Source organism: Aspergillus luchuensis, chromosome 2 (assembly GCF_016861625.1).
Source record: "Aspergillus luchuensis IFO 4308 DNA, chromosome 2, nearly complete sequence".
In the NCBI taxonomy this organism is placed as follows: Eukaryota; Fungi; Ascomycota; class Eurotiomycetes; order Eurotiales; family Aspergillaceae; genus Aspergillus; species Aspergillus luchuensis.
In genome coordinates this window covers 814,274-835,111 of record NC_054850.1, presented here as the reverse complement: position 1 = coordinate 835,111, position 20,838 = coordinate 814,274, and the positions used below count along the sequence as shown (strand labels likewise).

Sequence of the window (20,838 nt, the reverse complement as noted above, 5' to 3'; positions counted from 1 at the left end):
CAATGTTGTATACGTTGATTGATAATGCTCTTTGCTGACGCACTTTATTTACTACGCGTGACAAAGGCTATTTTGCTGGATTGATGCAGTTTGGGCCATGAGGCAGGCAGGGTTGCAGATTTCTTCGGCGTGATGCCGAGCGTGGCGAATCAAGGTGTTTCGTCGGTAAACTGCAGAAGATATGCAATGTGGCACGTGACTTGCCTCGGACTGGGCAATCTATCTAATTACACAGCGGAACCGGCAAACAATCCATCCACCACCTAAAAAAGTTTGACATAGAGATAGAAAGAAAAAAAAGAAACAACTCCTCAAGCCCAACGCGGGGCTCGAACCCGCAGCCTTGAGATTAAGAGTCTCACGCTCTACCGATTGAGCTAGCCGGGCTGGCTTGGTGATTGTCGCTTCGTTTTAGTGCTACAGAAGCCAGGGCTAACGAATAGCCGCTCTGGGTATAGTCTGCTTTTTATGTCATGTGACATGGGCTTGGATGCTTCGTGTACGTTGTTAGTTACTGTCCTGCACTCTGGTTTTCGATATTCCAGAGACTTGTGAGTTATTTTTCTTTTTGGAGATACTTGGAAGGGCTGTTTTTGTGGATTTGTGATGATGGTGTTGTTTCTCTGCAGTGTGTCGAGATATATATTGTGCAGATAGGACGTATCTCGGGCATTTTTTGATGAAGAAGTATGACAACAGCCACAAACTACAATACACCGACGTGCACCAATATACAGACTATAGTAGGACAGCCTGCCACTCGAAAAATACACATGCTACCATGAAATGCCCCAGTACACAATCACACCATACGGTAGATATCAATCTGATATGATCTAGACAGACCAATAAGAGACATCCGCCAACTGAGAAGTCGAAAGAATCGCGAAAATCCACTTTGACAAGTTGTCCAATGAAGACGTGCCACCGTGACGCGTATATGAGAGGGTATTCACTGTTTAATCATTGCGAGGAGATATTGGGTGGTGGTGGTGGTGGGCTGATTGCCGGACCCTCGGATGTACCGGGCGGATGCTGTACAATGACCCGCCTACGGTGACCAACGTACTGTATCATGGATCTGGCAGACCTGCAGTAGCGTCGAGCGTGCAATTCATTGTCTACGTGGTGTTGCCTATACCCCAAAGGAAACATGCGAGTTGCCGCAAGACATCTCCGATTCCAAAGACAATCCGACCATCCCGGACTAGCGCTGCGTGGGTGCACTAAAACCCCATACATTTCCACATTTGCTGTAAAATACTCACAGAGCACCATGGTCACTCATACCACTAAGGGCTGGATTCAACCAAACAACATACCTAGAACAGACCATGTTCGAACCCAGTCAAGCGAAGCGATATATGCCGGCATAAATTGCTGTGTCTATTTGAGAACTCTTATGCGCGCCACGAGTGGGCACTAGCCCAACGCAGAAGACTTGATTGGTCTCGGAAGGCCTCACTCACCATGAGTCATGTTGTACTCATTCTAAATGCTGCACCGCCTCTCCACCAGGTGGGTCGCGGATATTCCAGATTCGGCAACTGTATAGATATCAAAATCGTATAAATGGGAATGGACTCCTGCATGTCGCCGACATTCAACAACTGTATAATTCTAAGATCTCATCGCAGAGTGACAGGCCCAGGCAGAATCCACACATCATCCAAGAATCGATCACCAAGTGATCAATGCCACTAGTACAAACAACCACATCCTCAGCTCACCACAATAGAATGGAGTTTCCCAGCCAACAATATCCCGTACCAGCAGGGGTACACATCATCCCAGAACATCTCCTGGACCTCCGTTCCGACTCCGAAGTCGACCATGACCTCCTCCACCCCCAACCCGTGACAGACGAGAAAAACATCTGGCTCTTCTGGCACAGCGGCTACTCCACCATGCACCCATATACAAAGCGAAACGTGCGCGCATGGCACCGACGCTTCTCCAAAGCCGGCTGGGTCGTACGTGTGGTCGACCGCGAACCGTCTTCCCCTCTCAACATAGCAACTTTCATCGATACCAATGACACGAACAATTTCCCTCGCGCATTCACGGAAGGTACCATCGGCGGTACGTACGCGAAGCAGCACACATCCGACCTTGTTCGCCTACCCCTGCTCCTGAAATACGGCGGTATCTATGCCGACGTTGGACTGATCCAGATCGGCGACGTGGATAGACTATGGCGCGAGACGGTCGGAAACCCGGACTCGCGGTTCGAGGTGCTCTCCTATAATGCTGGCGATGCCAACGAGCGCAGTCTTACCAATTACTTCCTCATGTCAAGGCGTAATAACCCGCTATTCGAGCGGTGTCATCGCCTACTGTTGAAGTTGTGGGAAGGAAGAACGAGTACGGACGGGATGCATCGAAGTCCGCTGTTGAAGGAATTGCCGTTCCTCACTGGAACAGGGAATATGACGGAGCAGCAGTGCAGAGAGTTAACGGATTATATTATCCAGGGACAGGTTATGACTATGGTCATGAGCTTGGTCGATGAAGAAGATAACTGGGATGGACCGAAGTATGTCGCGGAGCATCTCTACGGCATTGAGTTCATGCAGGGATCGCAGCTGATCAATGACATGACGGGGTGGGATGGTCGGAAAGCATTCGAGCTCATGTCGTTGCCGCTGCCCAAGGAAGGCGAGGTGGAGACCGCAGAGCAGAAGCAAGCGAGAGAGATCGTCGAAGCTTGTCTGACGAAGAGTTTCGGGTTTAAACTCGCTCACGGATACATCCTGGAGGTGATGAATGTGACACTCGGGTCGTTGTGGAGGGAGAATGAGGGATCAGATAATGTTCCCGGGACGTATGCGCATTGGCTCCGGCATGCAATCGTGCATTGGAGTCAGGACGCACTTCCGCCGACACAGCAGTATACTGTGCTTGAGCCAATTAAGAGGGGACCGCTATTGCGGGAAGAGTAGATAGACACTATGATACCAGTATAAATAGCATCCATTAGACTCACAATGCATAGACATGATAATCCCATTCCTAACCCTCAAATGCCTGAAACAGAGGATCACCGCAATAGCCTTAACGTCCCAAACCGGCTAGCCCACACTCACCACACGCCACACTCACGTGCCATAACCATCAGCACCAGCCACACCTTACCTAAGCATCACGACCTATCAAACAAACAAGGCCACCTAGACCATCCATACATACAAAGCACAAGCACGTCACCACCAACCCTCACAACCCCCCAACGCAACCATGCTATCCGGAATCCAAAATGTACGGCAAACAGCCATCCAGCTGCTCAACTTCGGGCTGGTCCTGAGCACTGCATTTATGGTACGATACCTCCAATCCTTCCCCATCACAAACTACCATCGGGGAAATTACACGATGGCAAGATCAATTGCTTACAGACACTAACACTCTGGAACATCTACAGATGTGGAAAGGTCTCTCTGTCCTTACAAACTCCCCAAGCCCCATAGTAGTCGTCCTCAGTGGCTCCATGGAGCCCGCTTTTCAGCGCGGAGATCTCCTCTTCCTCCGGAATACGCAACCGACGCTGAACGTTGGAGAGATTGTGGTGTATCAGGTCAAGGATAAGGATATTCCGATTGTGCATCGGGTGGTGAGGCAGTTTGGGGAGGGGTGAGTGTATTTCCCACATTCGGATTATATTCGTTCCAGGAACGAAGGAACTTGAGAGAGTGAGCGCAGTTTGCTAATCAGGTTATGGTTTGAATCATGCAGATCTGAAGCCAAACTCCTCACGAAAGGCGACAACAATATCGCGGATGATACGGAACTCTATGCGCGCGGACAGGATTACCTCGATCGGGACGATGTCGTGGGAAGCGTGTTTGGGTATATTCCGTTTGTGGGGTATGTGACGATTCTTCTGTCGGAGCATCCGTGGTTGAAGACGGTGATGTTGGGGGTTATGGGGTTGTTGGTGCTTTTGCAAAGGGAGTAATGGGGTAGGAGTTCGTTTTCTGGATCTGGATTCTTTTCTGCCTGGTTTGTTTGTCAGGGTATTTTTTTGGGTTTTGGGGTTAGCTGGGTTAATAAATGCATATTGGGTTGCGGTTCATTCAAGTGCGGTTGTGTTTGTTGTAGGGTGGTTGTAGGTTTGGTGCTGGAGTGTGTTCGGAGCAGTAACTGGTTAATGATGCGATCGGGAATGGAACAGAGCTACTTAGTATGCTTTGTCGGAGACTTGGTCAAGATCAGTGACGGCAACTATGGCTGTTCACATGATATCATGTGGTCGCTAGTCTAGAAGACATGGGCAACTTTCACCTGCATATGACACTGTATAAAAACCCCGGCACCTCAGGAAAGCGAAAGTGCTTTACACTAGACTAAGACGTCAATGACCACTCAATTCATGATATCAGGACCTTAACACCTGCCTAGTCTCACCATAAATATCTCACCCGCTGAATAACAGCCTTTCTCAAACCTCGCAGTGGCCACTGAAACATGCCCCGACCGGACACACTCGGAACCAGATTCCCTCAACCGGCTCTGCTCATACACCCAAAGTCAATTCAAGCTGCACAGCTCACTCCAGATTGCTACATGAGGCAACATGCTGAAGCTCATCTTGCCACAGCGGAAGTTTAAGCTTGTATATCCATAGTGTGGGAGGCAGAGAATCAGGTTTCCAACCTCTCATGACGACTGCACCTGGGGTATGTGATGAGTATACTGACATCTCTCTAGTAGTGTGCACTATACTGCGTAATCGCTGAGTCTAGACACCCAGCCCAGTTTACGCTAGTTCACATTGATCGCAACAAGCAAGACACTAGCCTAGTGTCATCCAACTCGCACCGCTAATTCTTCGCCACATCCCAAGATTTTCTGCCAGGTCATCGATCTTGGCCACAAACTCCATGGCTGAACTCAATTGCAAAGTGTGAGCCTCGCAAGCAGGGTCGGTTCGCCTCGAAGTCCAATCCCGTTTGAATATTCGTGGATGTCAACCAAACAAACACATACTGTGGAGAGAGCAATGCTGAAGCAGGTTAGCAGCAGCTATTTAGAATTGCCGCACAAATGCCATGCATTGGCACAAGTTGTGTGCTGGTTCCACCTGCTCCTTCTGGGATAAACAAACGACACTAAAAGTGTCCAGATCTACTTCCTCCCCACCCACAAGCAGAACAACAGACCCTCGTGAAAGAAAATTCTTTGACCCCGTTGGAAGGATACCGTCCATGGAATTCTCGGCAATAGGACGCTGGGTCGTCAGGAACACCGCGCACAGGGCGACGCCCTCAAAACGTGTGCTGCCCCGCCAAGGAGCAGCTGCTTTCCCTCTTTGAGAAATCCAAGCTCTTGACCCACGGTTCGCTCTCGCCCAATAACCGCTGACTGTGCATGGATTTTGTAGGCGATGTTTTGCCATTGGTCGGAGCGGATGTTCCCCTGAACCGGTTACAATCTTGCCCAATGAGCGTTGTTGCTTTGCCTGAGGGCGGAACCACTGCTTGCGTGCATCGGGTTCGAGCCCCTGGCCCAGAAAGGTCAAACCATGGTTGATGGTGACAATTCGTGGATTGATTATTTTCGTGAATTCTTCTTTTGTGGGCTTTATTCCTGTCTTGGCTGTGAGGGCTTTGTGCGCTGCTGGTAAGTTGAGGGTGAATAGGGACTGAATGGGTGTAGAGGCACGTTATCGATGGATGAAGGTGAGTGATAGAAGGGGGAAGCAAAGACCAGTTGGACAGACAGAAAACAGATACGCTTGGCCAAAACCACTGTCAACGAAAATAGTGCGTACTAACAGCTCCACCAGGCTATAGGAAACCCAGTTTTCTGAGCAGTCTGTCGTCCACTCCACTCTAGATTGGCGTTTTCTTTGATCCTTTCGCCCGCTTTGCTTCTAACTGAACAGACACAGTCTCATGCATCAGCCTTGTGGCCGTTGAGACTGAAACAGCCCAATCCTTACACACATACAATGGAAGTAACAGCCTCAAGCCACTTTTTGAGGCATGAATCGACGGCAGTCACACACACATGAAACAGCCGATACCTTTGGCTGAGTTTTCAAACAACTCTTCTCATGTCACAACCTATCTCCCCCCCACCAAGAAACCCTAATCCACTCCTCCACCGACCACAGTCCAGATTCATGGCAGTGGATGCCTCTAAACTTCATCCCAAGCCAATATCCAGCCAATGGGATTACTTTGCTTGCTCCGACTTCCACAATGGCTTGTAGACCACCCACCGCGTCAACCACCCTCCACTATCTCAATCCATGGCATACAGGCTGACGCACCCCATCCCCTCCCTGTTCTGGACACACCCATTATTTCAGTTCCAGAAGAGAGGCAGCCATGGCACGCCCATCAGCACAAGTATATAGACCTCGTCTTCTTCTTCCATATCCTCCTCTCTGAACACTCAGGAAATTGTGATTCCCAACTACCACACAGTCTTTACATACCAAGACTCCGTCGTACTCTTTCGATAGGTGTACGACATCCATTCCTTACATTCACACTATCGTTATACACACTCGCTCGACGCGACACACACACTCTCTCTACATACACTCTCTTAAAGTAACAAGAAAGATGTACTTCACCACCCCCTTCCTGCTGCTGGCAGCTGCTCTCCCCAGCGCCCTCAGCCAGCCGACCCCCACCAAGGTCCAAGGCCACTCCCGTCGCCAGATCGACATCTCGGCCTCTGCATCGGTCTCCATCTCCGCCCCCTCCTCCAGCTCCAGCTCCAGCTCCACCAGCAGCGCCAGCTCCTCCGACTGGACCTCCACCCCCAGTGACGGCGACTACTCGACCTCTGGATTCGGCTCCGAGACCTCCGCCTACGGCAGCGGCAACACCTACATGGGCAACGTCGGCAACCCGTGGGGCAGCAACATGGTCGAGGTGTCTGCCTCCGAGGCCTCCAACTACAAGTACGTCATGCAAGTGACGGGCCAGAACACCGAGGACTGGACCGTTGTCTTCTGGAACAAGTACGGCCCCGATGGAAAGATGGACGGCTGGTACGGATACTCTGCCCTGTCCTTTACCCTGTCCCCTGGTGACACCAAGTACGTTGCCTTTGATGAGGACACCCAGGGCGGATTCGGTGCTGCCCAGGGCTCTTCCCTCCCCACTGGTAGCAGCGGCGGATATGCTTGCACCTGGGGTGAATTCGATTTCGGATCCACTGCCAACAGCGATTGGTCTGGATTCGATGTTAGTGCTATCCAGGCTCAGGACAATGATATGAGCGTTCAGGGTATGCAGATCTGTGATGCCCTGGGCTCCACTTGCTCCAGCATCACGGCTGATGCCGCCGAGGTTGACAATGCTTATACTTCTGCTGAGACTGATGTGGGTGGTATTGGCGGAAACCTCTCTGCTGGACCTGTTCGGTTGGCTGTTGTCATTGACTACAGTGGTTAAACGGTTTATATAGACTAGAAATGGAGTGATGGTGTTTTTTTTTAGAACCTGGAGTAAATTGTAGTGAAGAGTAGAGTGTACGATTAACGTAATGTAGATGTGTATACAGGCTTATCGGGTGGCTGATGATGGCTGATGGCGGATGGCGGATGGCTGATCGCGACTTCTTCCGCCATGGCGACAGCTAATAACGCCACGTTTTAGTTGTCGATCATGTCGATCTTGATGATCTTTTCACGACCTCATCTATATCGATGCAGAGTATTCTTTGATTGTTCTGGGCAAATTTACAACAATGTAGTGGTACTTAATAGTGAACGAATTGGACTTAACTTTTCTAAATGGCACACTTTGGTGATAACTCCAGTCTCGACTCACTCATAACTTTAATAACATGTGATATAGCCATGAGAGATTGAAGTAAAAACCACAATGATAGATGCTAATACTTAGCAAAGAATGCAAACGCACCTGCCGGGAATCCAACACCTCAAATACTCACCCACTCTTCTCTATAGACCAACCCGCACTAGCAATCATCACTACTTGCCCACTATCGCAAGCCAAACAACACATTCACCCCCACGACTACCACGAAACACCTTCACCATCACCACTCTAAACCAGAATAAATCCCTCAAATAAGTATCTACCTCACCATCCACTCATCCACCATCTACACCCTCCAACCCCGATCAGCCACCCACCCAGCCACTCCCTCCTCACCAACCAAGAAACACATCCAAAATCCCACCAAGCAACACTCTAGACCATTCCACCACTACACACATACATACATAGTACAAACTCAGGATCCAGAACAAAACCCCAGTCAGTCCATCACATGCTGCAGAACAGCCCACCTTGGAAAAATTTCCCCGAGTACTCTCCGCTATCTCTTTCTTCAGACAAGCATTGTGGAAAATTGTCACGGAGTCCCCACGGAATCCCGTTGCAGACATTATCAGGGATTAGAATGGAAAGTTTTGAGATAAACACGTGCATCTCGCATGATATCGTCTTGCATGGTGTCGGGGGGAAAACTGCGAAGTATGAATGAAAATTAATTTTGGATTGTCGGAGGACCGGTGGAGTACGTATTCTATTTTACTGAGTAGTATACTATGAAGATATTTTAGCGATAGTATAGTAATATGTTCTGGCAGAGATGGTAAGTCCGGGTGGGATATCCGGATAGAGAACAATTTCGGCTAGAAAGGGAATTTGTTTGATTGAATTGAATTGAATTGACCTATAACTAGTATAGTATAGTATATTTATGTATTAAACCCCTATGTCATAGCGCTCAACCCGGGGGGAAAACATGGGCGTTTACCTGGCAAAAGCTGCAGAAGTTAGCCCAGTCGTGTCGTGCCTGGTTCGAATGATCGGGGTTGCGATCAGGATCATGATTATGACCCTTTTCATTATTATCATCGTTAATATCCATGTTATGCAAATATAGGATCAATCAATCACTCTATTCTATTACTGCTCGGTATAGATAATAAAATCATGCATATCCGGCGTATACCGCGTATAACCAACCCAACCCATAACCATATCATAACCTGTCTGTCTATGTATCTGTGCTATGTACCTTGCATCTCCGATGAGGTAGGTAAGTTCCAGGATTATGACTGGACGATGAGTATAAATTATGATGTTGGAAAACAAGGGCATGGATTGAGGGATTAAGTCAGGGGGCTTAAGCGGGTTTTCCGACCTTCCGCTTAGTTTGCTGGCTGGCTGGCTAGCTGGTTCGTAGGAAGGATTTCGCCGGTACCCTACGGAGTAAACTAGTTACATATTTAGTATCTTCTGGTTGTTCAGTGGAATCCTGCGGAAATGCCACACAACTTATCTTTTGCATAATGATTTCTATCGGTCATATCGGAGGCTTTGATAAGGAGGAGTTAAACTGAACTTGTTTGCTATTGTAGTGGATACTGCTTGCTCCATATGGATAGGTTCTTGTCTTGTGCTGCCTACTATGAGTCTAGTACTCTGCTAAATTCGGAGAAGCTCCCCGAAAGGGAAAGTCAATTCCCGAGCCGGAAGCTGGAAGCTGGAAGCTGAGCTCGCTCGGAGCTAAGTTTAGAGAGACTGGAAGTAAATAACAATGATTGGATTGGTATAAAGTGAAGGAAGAATTAGGATCAGCAAGAAACAGATAGAAGATACAAGATACTACTACTACGATTTTATTTAGGATAGATATCAATCCAATCAATTCGTAAGACTGGGTAAAGGTAAAGTTGGGTGCCTGCAGAGATCAGAAGCAGAAACCCGGAGGTAAATTCGCCGAAGCGGAAGTATCAATAACAATTGATTAAAATAATAACTTACAAGCGAATTGGCAACAGTATTCGTCAAGGAGATTAAGCTCAATCAAGAAGGGATCAGCCGGACGGATCCCGCCCGTTAGTTATAATTGGATGGATTAATTAAAGAAACCCCCCCACACCAAACAATCCTTTTGTGGCGGCATTGTCTGACTGTTTAGCTCTAACGTATCTGATTGGTTGCTGTGCCTTGTCACCGGCTTTATCTCTGCAGAATTAGACTCCTGCTTTTAATCTATTTCTCTGTACACTAAACCCTCCATCGCTGTTGGTGCTGTGCCCCCGAATCGGATTCCCCCTCGCGCCTCGTCCGTCATGATTCATTTCATTTTCGATCTCCACTGTCCGTGCAGTGCAGACTTTCAACAAAACTGCTAATAGACTGGCTGAAAAAGGTTACATCCGATTTCGGCCAAGACACGCCGGCTCAAGCCCCTCGATTTATCTAGTCTACTTTTGTTCGTACTCAGTCTTGCTGTTAGCTAGCCAGCCAGCCAGCAGCATTCTACGAGATAGTAGTTACCTAGCATTATTCCTCTCCAATCCTCCCTTATCAAATCCCTGCTAGCCAATTGATGACTTTCCCCGCACACCTTTTCCCCTCTCTTGGTACTACTAACATTTGTACTATCCTCTTTCCAGTTTCCATCCCAACCCGCGCCCCTCATTAATTGCTTATCATTCGCCCACAAGGCTTGGGTGAAGCTTGTTGTGCCTGCGCCGGTGCCTCTTCCCTTTTCACCTTCCCATGCCTCTTCGGGCAACGCCATCCGCCCACTAATCCTCCACTCCAATATACCAAACCTGCCCAAAGCGCCAGCCAGCTCCCTTAAGCCCTGCCGTAAGATAAGCCCGAGTAACCTAGTTAGTTGCCGCTGCTCCCGGCGCTGGGCCAAGCCGTCGGACTTCCGTCCCCCCCTCTCTCTTCACTTCCCCCTCCCCTCTCCACTGGTGGAACGATGTCTGGTTGACTTCAATTCGCCCCTGGATCGGGTGGCTGTCGTACTATTGCATGTTCGTCCGCAACTGCTAGGGAGAGTTTCGTTCTATCCGGAGTATCCGTGTTTAGCCCGCGGGTTGGCTTGCCGGCTGGCTGGCTAGCCGTGCCCGTTAGGTAAGGTCCTGAGTGAGGACCTTACTAGGTAGAAACGGGATCCAACCATGAGGGGAAAGAGGCGGATATGGCTTGCCGGGAGGTCCTTTGCAGCCTGGACGAAGGAAGGGGAGATGATCACTAATGCAACACAATCTTGGCTTGCAAGGCATTGCGCTCCAACCAGAATGTCTCTTTGCGTAGAGAGATGCCAACTCGTGCGGGCCATGCTGGACGGATAGTATGATGCTCCACTCTCGCTCGACCTTTTGCATGTCCGCAATCGTTTTCCCCGTATCGTTGGGCGGGGACCGTCTCTTTTCTGCAGCTATGGCTGCTGCTGCCCCGACGGTGAACGACTCTGCATCCCCGGTTTTAGTCAACTTTAGTTGGCGGACCTGGAGATTAAACTCCGTCGGACAAGGAGGAGCAGTGGTGTCATCGTCGGCGGATTGCATGCTATCGGAAGAGCATGGAAGAGGAAAAATAGAAAAAACACCAGCTTCATCTGCAGAAATCTCGAGCATAAATAGAGGCCTGAGTTCCGCTGTTCTGGTTGCTTTTCTCCTTCATCCAGCATCGCAAGTCTCTCAAGCATCGCCTGGTTCGATCATCTCGCTCTTCCACCACCGACCTTGTCAATAAGTTAGCTCTTCATCTTTTCGAAGAAACCAATCCTCCAAACGTCAAAATGAAGTTCTCTGCTATCCTTACCGGCTCCCTCTTTGCCACTGCCGCTCTGGCTGCTCCTCTCACTGAGAAGCGCCGTGCTCGCAAGGAGGCCCGCGCCGCTGCCAAGCGCCACAGCAACCCTCCCTACATCCCCGGTTCCGACAAGGAGATCCTCAAGCTGAACGGCACCTCTAACGAGAAGTACAGCTCCAACTGGGCTGGTGCCGTTCTGATCGGCGATGACTACACCAAGGTCACTGGCGAGTTCACTGTCCCCAGTGTCTCTGCTGGCTCTAGCGGCTCCAGTGGCTACGGTGGTGGCTACGGCTACTGGAAGAACAAGAGACAGTCCGAGGAGTACTGTGCCTCCGCTTGGGTTGGTATCGACGGTGACACTTGCGAGACCGCTATTCTCCAGACTGGTGTCGACTTCTGCTACGAGGATGGCCAGACTTCCTACGAGGCCTGGTATGAGTGGTACCCCGACTACGCCTACAACTTTGACAGCCTCTCCATCTCCGAGGGTGACCAGATCAAGGTCACTGTCGAGGCCACCAGCAAGAGCAGCGGTAGCGCCACCGTTGAGAACCTGACCACTGGTCAGTCCGTCAGCCACACCTTCAGCGGCAACGTCGAGGGTGACCTTTGCGAGACCAACGCCGAGTGGATTGTTGAGGACTTCGAGTCTGGTGACTCCCTTGTTGCTTTCGCTGACTTCGGCTCCGTTACCTTCACCAATGCTGAGGCCACCAGCGGCGGCTCTACTGTCGGTCCCTCTGACGCCACCATCATGGACATCGAGCAGGACAGCACCGTCCTCACCGAGACTTCCGTCTCTGGCGACAGCGTCACTGTCAAATACGTCTAAAAGCATCTCTATGCATGAGATATCGGTCGCTTCAATGTCTTTGTCTCGACGACAAGCCCTGGGGATGAATGAAAAATGAGTGATGAGCTATCCGGATTGATCTGATCTTGTTGAGTTGTTAATTCTGCTTCTGTTGATGATTTTGAGTGATTGTACCTACTCTGAGTGGAAGAAATAAATGCGCGCGCGATGCTGAAAATAAATGTTCCTGATCTAGTAGATTGTAGAAGGTATTGTGCTGTCGATCTGAAGATCCGAAGATCACTAGTGAGATCTCGCAGCTCGGCTGTGTAAGTGCTTTTGCTCTGTCGATCATAACTTTATAAAAGCTTGTATAATGGCGGACATATATCATTCATCTGAATGCCTCAAACTGATTTGTTTCATGAACAGCCTAATTTAGATAGAGGTTGGGAGAGTCGGGTGGAAACGTCGGGTCGTGGATGGCATGTTGGAAGGCTCTTAGCATGAACCCAAGGATCGGCAGTATGGGGCTAATGACGAAGAGAAAACCAAAAACTTTTTTAAAGATATTATATGGACTTTGAAGTTAGTTACAGATATATCAAGGGAGATGAAGGATGGCTAACTGGCTTACCTTTTTCGGGAATAGTGCTTGAGCCATCGAGATAGAGACATGGTCAAACAGGGCTCAAGCACAGCCAATGCTTGGTAAGTGCAATTCCAGGCAAGATCGTAACCTGAAAATTAGATAGAGGTCTAAAAACACAAATCAGATGCCTAGGGGCAACATAATCATGGTAGCTCGGTTTCGATAATGAGTGTAGGCCGTCGAAACTTTCATGCTTTTTGGAAGTTATGACGTTGAGAAGTGACACGTGATCCGTATAGGCAGCAGAGTAGAGCCACAACTTAGTTTGGACGTCGTAAAATATTGAAGAAGGCTTGGGCGCTGTGTATAAGATAGGCTGGTGAAGTACATCACTACCTCTGTAAGTGTGAGTGTCTCTTCGTCCGGGACAACGATGTTCTGAAGACGTCAAGTATAATGATGTGGCATATCTCCTCTGAGCACCGTGTTCTTGCACGATGAACAACGTATTAGCTAGACACAGGAGGGTATTTCCTTCCCCCCCTAAAAGGACGGGCTTTTTTCATACCTAACTTCTCGCCAGACGTGGCATCAAGGTTACTGCAAATGTAGCATGATAACTGCAGCCTTATTGATTGACGCGAGTTCGTGTCATTAAGCTATATTAGCAATGCAGCCAATGCAGGGACCTCGGGGTCCGATGCCGTTACCCTGAAGCTGTCAGGTACAGGATCTAGGCTGGGATAAAGCAGAGATCCCACCTGTCGCCATACTTCCCTTGATTGTGACTATTCCGTATTGGGAATGTGCACAGAATGTGTGACATATGCTGACGTAATTATTTGTGCAGGATGCATAAGCCAATGAAGTGCCTTCCTAATTGGGTAGAGAGCTTTCCAGCAGGACCAACTCTTAGTACTTTGTCCTAGTATCGACTATAGTATCTCCATCGTATCGCAGCCGATGGCCTGGACGCATCTGAAACAGAAGGATATTTCTAAATCATACACATAGGAATTAATGATGACCAAACATCTTGTCCACTCAGTCACAGCAAATTCGATACATCAATCATTCAACTCCTCGACACGTGACAGGTCTATTATCCTACATGCGTGTAACCAATCTCCCAATCTTTGTCAAATAATACCAGTCAAATCACCAATATAGATATAGTGAATGGAATAAGGAAAGTTCCATATTCACGACACGGAACCAAGATCCGTTGCCGGCTGATGCCGTGCCCCTCCTTCCATTTTAGATTTCTCTATTTAATATACTTCCACCCTTCTCACTCCCCTCTACCCAACTTCCAACTCTTCATCCAAACCCCATTTTTCTTGCCCTTCTGACTTCTTCTCTCTATTAAACAAGAACAAACAACAACCATGTCCAGCTCCGGAAAGGACTTCAGCTACAAGGGCTCCGGCACCAACAGCCAGGTAAGTTCCATATACCATGAGTCACCCTCAACAACGACTAACAAATCAACTTAATAAAAAAGGGAAATCACTGGTGCTCCCGCGACTACGGATCTGGAAGCTCTAACTCGAACTCTTACCACTATTCGAACAGGTCAGTTATTCTTCTTAATACCCTACCTATACTTCTACTAGGGAAACCAAAACCCATCTAATGCCTTCCTCTCAGTGACGGCTCTTACTACTACTCCAACCCCAATGGAAGTACCTACTACAACAACGGAAGTGGTGGTTCGACCTATACTCCTCCCAGCGGAAACGGTGGCTCGACCGGAAAGAAATAAGTGTTGAAGCTTAGAGCCTTGAACGCTGAGGAGGATTACATTGAGACTTAGTGGTAGCAGCTTAATGCGATACTCCTGTAGCTGTACTAGGTATTGTTGGGATTGAGCTTCTTTCTTACCCATCAATGACGAGGTTAATAATGATGGTATAGCGACGGAGTATCTTTACACCGCAGGAATTTGACCTGACGTTTGCTTGTTCTTCTCCAAATGCATGCGCTCCGATTAAGTGCTGATCCTTGAAGATCTAAGTAAGATCTCTGCTACCTTGTGGGGTACTGCTTGGCTTGAAGATCTTATTAGAGGTCGTATATTATAAGTTCGTAGCAGTTTTGCGTTAATAGAAACGGTAAACAAGATGCGCGTACTTGGCATAGCTACTATAATATACAAGGGTTTCTTATCCGAGATTTGGCTAACGGCAATTATTCGTAAAAGTTCATTATTCACTTGGAAACTCAACTGTTCAATGATTAGTAGTTTATTGATCAAAGTATGAGGCTGATAGTTAGTATCATGTGAAGAATATGCTTACTTTTCCGGAACCTTCAGAAGCTTCCAAAGCAACCTTCCGTTGCTATCATAAATGCAAAAGCAAGCCACACATCATACCTATCCAAATATAAAACAATGCTACTATCCTCTATGAACTACTACTAGTTCATGTTGAATACTTATGAAATCTTGCATACTGATTGGTTGTGTGACTTGGATGCGCTCAGGCACACACAAATCTCGGCAGGCAGAACCAGTACCAACCCACCATCCACAACTTCCCAATAACGATTAGCGTGTCTTCTTCCCGGTCGGCGTATCTCTTTAACGCGACCACCGCATTAATTGCCCCTCCACACTTGATCATCATTTACCATTGCTATCCCCGTTTCTTGGGGGATTTTTTTTTTCTCTCTAGTTGAGAACTTTCCAGAACAACAACAGATAATTACTGGGAGCATGTCTCACAGACTCTTTATCCTCGTTTACAGAGGCGATCCCCTCGATTACAGCGAATACCGACACACGGCTCTGTACGTGCAATTCGCATCACAAAAACGCAGCATCCTCCATATTCTAGGTACCCAGGGTCTCTATAGATATGTGGAATACCCTGGGGCTGATCCGATGGAACTTGGGGATTTGGTGCGTGCGGTGCCGGTGACGGATTTGTCGGTCTCCGTTGAGGAAGATGATATTCGGGAGACGGTGGCACGAACGCCGGTGCGCAATGGGTATTTGGATTTGGAGTGGAACTGCCAGCACTGGGTGGGGGATGCCTTGGCCAGATTGGTGGACAGAGGTTGGGTCGCAGACACGGAGCGGGCGGATGCAATCGATAAGATGACCGATGCTTGCTTGGAGGCCCGTGATGACCAGCTGCTCGATGCTCAGTGATCGGGTTTGTTCCCTTTTTTTCAAACAATGAAAGTATGTATGCGTATATTCTTGCTCGCCCAGTCTTCGTGAGATGTTGATTAATTCTCCTAGGTTTCCATCAGTGGTCATCCTCGAGGTGGAAAGTGATCTCACGCCTTGGTGGCTGGGAGTGAGATCGGTTGTTGAGACTGCGTTGCTGCAGTGTGGGGTAGCACCGGGCTAAAAAGGCGTCACTTGAACTATTTTTTGCCTCCAAGCAGCAAGCTCCATAGTTTATCGGTACTTGCGTGAATGCGTATAGGGCACAGAATACGCAACACCCATTCGTGCTGGCATTGTCGCGTGGGGTTTCTAGTGCTTATCACATCAGTCGCCAGGCAAGCGTGATCCCCAATGAGTGAGGCCTACCTCTTTCAACAATTGCTGATTAAGTTTGGAGTGGTTACACCCGATTGAACCGCTTGAGGGCCTGTCCACTTGGCTGAAGAGGGCGGGCCTTATGCTGGATTATGTACGTACATCTCGGTGAGCGTACGGCTGGTATTGTTAGGGAAGATCCGGGATTCTGCATCTCGGGAACAGGTCATCATGGGCATTGAGGGGCATAACAGGAAACAAAAATGAATTAGAAAGCAAACAATGGAAGAAGCAAAAATCTACATCGCTTCGAGTGATGTCATTCGGGGCTTCGCCGTGGAACCTTCATGCTGTTATCGTTCAACTGCATACGCTGGGGAGATTATATGAAACTTGAAAGTTGACACGTGAGAGATGAGCTGCGCAACTAGAGTGACTCAGGTCGAATTGATCCTTCCTGCAAGCATCTTTCCTAGCTGAACGCTAGTAAGAACCCCGCAAAACAGGGCATGAATGGCTGAAGGGCCATCATCTCATTCCTATCTCCCTTGATGGTTATGTCAGCATGCCAGTCTTATCCTGCTGCCGAGGCTGTCCCTACTCCACACGAGGCCCTGTTCGCCAATGATTCAGGCATTCTAGAGCTACAAGGTATGATTCAGGATCGGCAGATACCCTCCGTGGTAGCCACCGGAGCTGCGGCTTGCCATCATCTGATACATCATTCAACCGCTGCTTAAAAGGACATCTGGTCGCCCGTCAATCCAGAATTTTCATCCCCTGTTCATCTCCAGACAGAATTGTAGCTCACCATGGATTTCAACAAAGTTGACCATCCTGTTTTTACGATTGCGACTGTCATTCTCTTTCTTTGGTATACCATAACCTACCTGCAACGAAAATGGACGCATCGTCGTATAATGAAAGCGAACAATTGTCAACCACCCCCATTTTATCCCCAGAAGGATCCTATCTTCGGCCTCGATATTCTATTTGAGCAAATCAGATATGTCAGGAAACACAAGCTTCTTGAGCGGTTCAGCGAGCGATTCAAGCTATATGGCAACACATATACACAACGACGATTGACCCATTACGTTATAACTCGCGAGCCGGAGAACATAAAGACAATTTTGTCCCTCCGGTTCAAGGATTATGGCTTGGCAGGCCGCATCGATGCGATGGGTCCGCTTTTGGGCCATGGCATCTTCACCAGCGACGGCGAGCACTGGGCGCAGTCGCGTGCCATGGTCCGTCCAAATTTCGCGAAAGAGCAAGTCGCGCACTTGGATATTTTTGAAGAACTCGTCAACGAAATGACCACCCTCATCCCAACCGATGGCAGTACGGTCGATCTACAGGAGTTATTCTTCGAGCTCACCATCGACTCTGCAACGGAATTCCTCTTCGGGCACAGCGTGCACAGCCTCAAGAAGCGACTGGCTGGGACCCGTGACAGTACAGAACAGGACTTTGCCGGAGCTTTCAATTATGCACAAAAGGCCATCGCAATGAACCTACGCCTTGGTAAGCTCAAATATCTCCTGCGCGACCGTAAAGCAGAAGAGTCCAATCGTATCTGCCATAAATTGGTGGAGCAATTCGTCGACAGTGCACTGAAAGTGCGAGAGCAGTCCAGCAACCAGAAGGCATCTATCGAAGAGGATAGTCACGATGCAAAGGGAAAGAAAAAGTACCTTTTCCTGCATAGTCTGGCCCAGCAGACGGGCGACCGAAGACGTATCCGCGACGAGCTAATGAATATCCTCCTGGCCGGGCGAGATACCACGGCATCCCTGTTGAGCAACCTGTTCTTTATGCTAGCAAAGAACCCTCGCATCTGGAACAAATTGCGCGAGGAAGTTGCTTTCCTCGAAGGCCGCCCGCCGTCGTACGAGCAACTGCGTAATTTGACATATGTGAAATTCTGCCTAAATGAATGTAAGTAATACCGACCCGCAAGAAAGTCTCATGAAACATGGCTTACTTGGCACTGTAGCTCTTCGCCTCCACCCCGTTGTGCAAGCAAATTTGCGCTTTGCCAACACGGATACAGTACTTCCGCGCGGCGGTGGGCCAGACGGCAAATCGCCTGTTTTCGTGCCAAAGGGCTCGATTGTTGCCTATCATGTCTATGCTCTTCACCGTCGTGAAGAATTTTTCGGCCCGGATGCAAACGACTTCCGGCCTGAACGTTGGGCTGAGATCCGTCCTGGATGGGAGTACTTGCCATTCAACGGGGGTCCACGAATTTGCGTTGGCCAACAGTATGCACTGACGGAGGCAGGGTATGTCACGGTTCGGCTAGCCCAGAAGTTCTCTGTGCTTGAAAGCAGGGATCCAGGGCCGTGGGTGGAGGAGTATGCACTGACCGTTTGTTCAAGGAATGGGACGAAGGTGGCATTGAGATGATTCCTGCTTGTTTCTGTCTGAATTTGTAAAGATGGCGATGTTTAAGAGCGTATTACGTACATAGTATCTCCTCCAATTATTAGGTGGGGGATTTGAGAATGCATGGTTTTGTGCAATTCTACATAGAACTGTATCAACTCGGGGTAGCTGCCAGTGTCACAAGCGAAGAAAAGTCAGGTGCCAGTTGGTCACGAGATTTTGTCCGGGTACCTGACTTGGAGGGAAGGCAGGTCCATGCCAGGGAGACTCTGTAGCATGAATGTGTCTGACATGTGCCGCAGCTCAAAAGAGCTCAATACTTCGCTATGTGTTATGCGGAGATATTTTATTCACTGGAGCCAGGTATTACCAGATCCTTCACCACTTGTGTCCATGTGGTCTCTGACTACCACCACTACTACCATGGCAACTAACATCTTTCTGATATATCTTTGGTGATTATGGAATGAAAATGGCTAGACGGAGTAAAATAATCCAGCAGAACCGCTATCAAGTGAGGCATTCATTGTTTCTCTTCGCGAGATCCCTGAGGGTTCAGACAGATCCGGCATGTTGAACAACCAAACAAGTCAGTGATGAATCATATCATGGATTGTGTCAGTGGTTATACACACGACCGATCTAGTCTCTTCTCTTTGCCTTGAGTTGTTTTGCTGCAGAAACATGGAGGAAACGAACACTATGTCAGCGAGGTAACTTTGCATGGCCGACTCCTTACAGGTACTATAGTTGCCACAGCTTCAGTTAGGCGAGGTGTGGTAGGTACGTACAGCCCCCCTTGCTATATCCTAGTAGCCCAAGAACAATTAGTTGCTGTACGTCGGATTATTCTAACATGTGTTTAATAGGTTGATAACATTCTTTGTCCTTCGCTCCACAGTACGAAGGCTACAGTCACTAACAGATTCCAGATCATGAGAACCATGATACGCATCACTGACTGATTGGGCTTTTCAACAGGCTGAGTCCGTCTCAACCCTCAGGGATCTCGGGTCGAGGGACAATGGATGTCTCACTTGATAGCGGGTTTGCTGGATGCTGTTATGTGGGGAACTACTGCAGACTCAACAAGGCCATGGGCTGTATAGCAAGACCATACGAAAAGCCTGATGTCGCACAAGAAAACCGGAGCAAAGGGGGCGGCAAGTAAAAGTATCGGAAAGAAAGGAGACGGAACACAAGATTCGTGGGCGTCGACATGATTACCTATTATTAGTAGGTGACGAAGAACGGAAACAAAGAGAAGCCCAAGCCAAGGAAAACATGCAACCGGGGCCCGCTGCCTTATAACAACTGGGCGTGACACAGCAGCATCACATATATCTGCCCGTCTGGCTAGGAAGTAGAGCTTATAACGAAATAGGGAACTCGTCACTAGGCAAACCGACATGACAGGCCACGTCTAGCGTATCAAACCCGCGCTCTGTACCTGTCGTCGGGTGAAACGAGGCTGAGATGTATCCTGTCATATGATGGGTTTGCATGCGACGACGGCTGGTACCTGGAAAGATGCCTGTTGGTTTGCCATGCTTTCGCACCAGCTCTAAATCTTACTAGTCATTTAGTATCAGGAACCCAGCCGGGTTCCACAACATCCAGATCCAATGGCCAGCCACAGAGATGGGAGGTTAGTATTTATCATCGTTCGTTGGTTCTGACGCTTATGGCGGTGAACTCAACCCTCACAGGCTTCCTTCCACAAGCCGTTCTTTGAGCCTTGGGTTCCTTTTCCTTGAGGCTGGAAATACTGATTAACAGGGCGACGGAAGTGGCGGTGAAAAGGAGGCCTAGAAGATTCCCGTCCCACAATTTTATCTGCCAATGGTGCTTTTTCCGGCATTCTGAAGTATCCATGAAGCTGTGGTCAGTGGTGGATCTCAGGGTCCTGCAAGATGGACAACGGAATTGCTTCCCCGATTGGACTATTGATCGCCTGAAGCAATTGCCAGCCATTTTTTGCGCAGATGTGGTTCAATAGACGGGCTGA

General features: G+C 48.7%; 7 protein-coding genes and 1 non-coding gene across 8 annotated transcripts; 7 read left to right on the top strand and 1 right to left on the bottom strand.

The window, feature by feature from the left end:
* Nucleotides 1-314: 314 nt before the first annotated feature.
* Nucleotides 315-387, bottom strand: AKAW2_t20006S. The gene has a single exon. It is a non-coding gene; the product is annotated as a tRNA-Lys (tRNA).
* A 1,307-nt stretch (nucleotides 388-1,694) lies between these two features.
* On the top strand, nucleotides 1,695-2,942 carry AKAW2_20260A (glycosyltransferase; the record flags this gene model as incomplete). The annotated part of the gene is made up of 1 exon (XM_041684953.1): nucleotides 1,695-2,942. The coding sequence occupies one exon, from the start codon at nucleotides 1,695-1,697 to the stop codon at nucleotides 2,940-2,942; it is 1,248 nt and encodes a 415-aa protein (XP_041539086.1).
* A 295-nt stretch (nucleotides 2,943-3,237) lies between these two features.
* On the top strand, nucleotides 3,238-3,955 carry sec11 (signal peptidase complex catalytic subunit SEC11; the record flags this gene model as incomplete). Its single annotated transcript, XM_041684952.1, has 3 exons — nucleotides 3,238-3,318; nucleotides 3,422-3,630; nucleotides 3,733-3,955. The coding sequence occupies 3 exons, from the start codon at nucleotides 3,238-3,240 to the stop codon at nucleotides 3,953-3,955; spliced, it is 513 nt and encodes a 170-aa protein (XP_041539085.1).
* Nucleotides 3,956-6,572: 2,617 nt separating this feature from the next.
* On the top strand, nucleotides 6,573-7,412 carry AKAW2_20258A (putative allergen; the record flags this gene model as incomplete). Its single annotated transcript, XM_041684951.1, has 1 exon — nucleotides 6,573-7,412. One exon carries the CDS (start codon nucleotides 6,573-6,575, stop codon nucleotides 7,410-7,412), a length of 840 nt encoding a protein of 279 aa, XP_041539084.1.
* A 4,129-nt stretch (nucleotides 7,413-11,541) lies between these two features.
* ASPERGILLOPEPSIN2_1 (A4/G1 family peptidase) lies at nucleotides 11,542-12,390 on the top strand (the record flags this gene model as incomplete). Its single annotated transcript, XM_041684950.1, has 1 exon — nucleotides 11,542-12,390. One exon carries the CDS (start codon nucleotides 11,542-11,544, stop codon nucleotides 12,388-12,390), a length of 849 nt encoding a protein of 282 aa, XP_041539083.1.
* A 1,941-nt stretch (nucleotides 12,391-14,331) lies between these two features.
* AKAW2_20256A (uncharacterized protein) lies at nucleotides 14,332-14,708 on the top strand (the record flags this gene model as incomplete). The annotated part of the gene is made up of 3 exons (XM_041684949.1): nucleotides 14,332-14,385; nucleotides 14,448-14,518; nucleotides 14,594-14,708. The coding sequence occupies 3 exons, from the start codon at nucleotides 14,332-14,334 to the stop codon at nucleotides 14,706-14,708; spliced, it is 240 nt and encodes a 79-aa protein (XP_041539082.1).
* A 954-nt stretch (nucleotides 14,709-15,662) lies between these two features.
* AKAW2_20255A (uncharacterized protein) lies at nucleotides 15,663-16,100 on the top strand (the record flags this gene model as incomplete). The annotated part of the gene is made up of 1 exon (XM_041684948.1): nucleotides 15,663-16,100. One exon carries the CDS (start codon nucleotides 15,663-15,665, stop codon nucleotides 16,098-16,100), a length of 438 nt encoding a protein of 145 aa, XP_041539081.1.
* Nucleotides 16,101-17,251: 1,151 nt separating this feature from the next.
* Nucleotides 17,252-18,851, top strand: AKAW2_20254A (cytochrome P450; the record flags this gene model as incomplete). The annotated part of the gene is made up of 2 exons (XM_041684947.1): nucleotides 17,252-18,380; nucleotides 18,439-18,851. The coding sequence occupies 2 exons, from the start codon at nucleotides 17,252-17,254 to the stop codon at nucleotides 18,849-18,851; spliced, it is 1,542 nt and encodes a 513-aa protein (XP_041539080.1).
* Nucleotides 18,852-20,838: the final 1,987 nt, after the last annotated feature.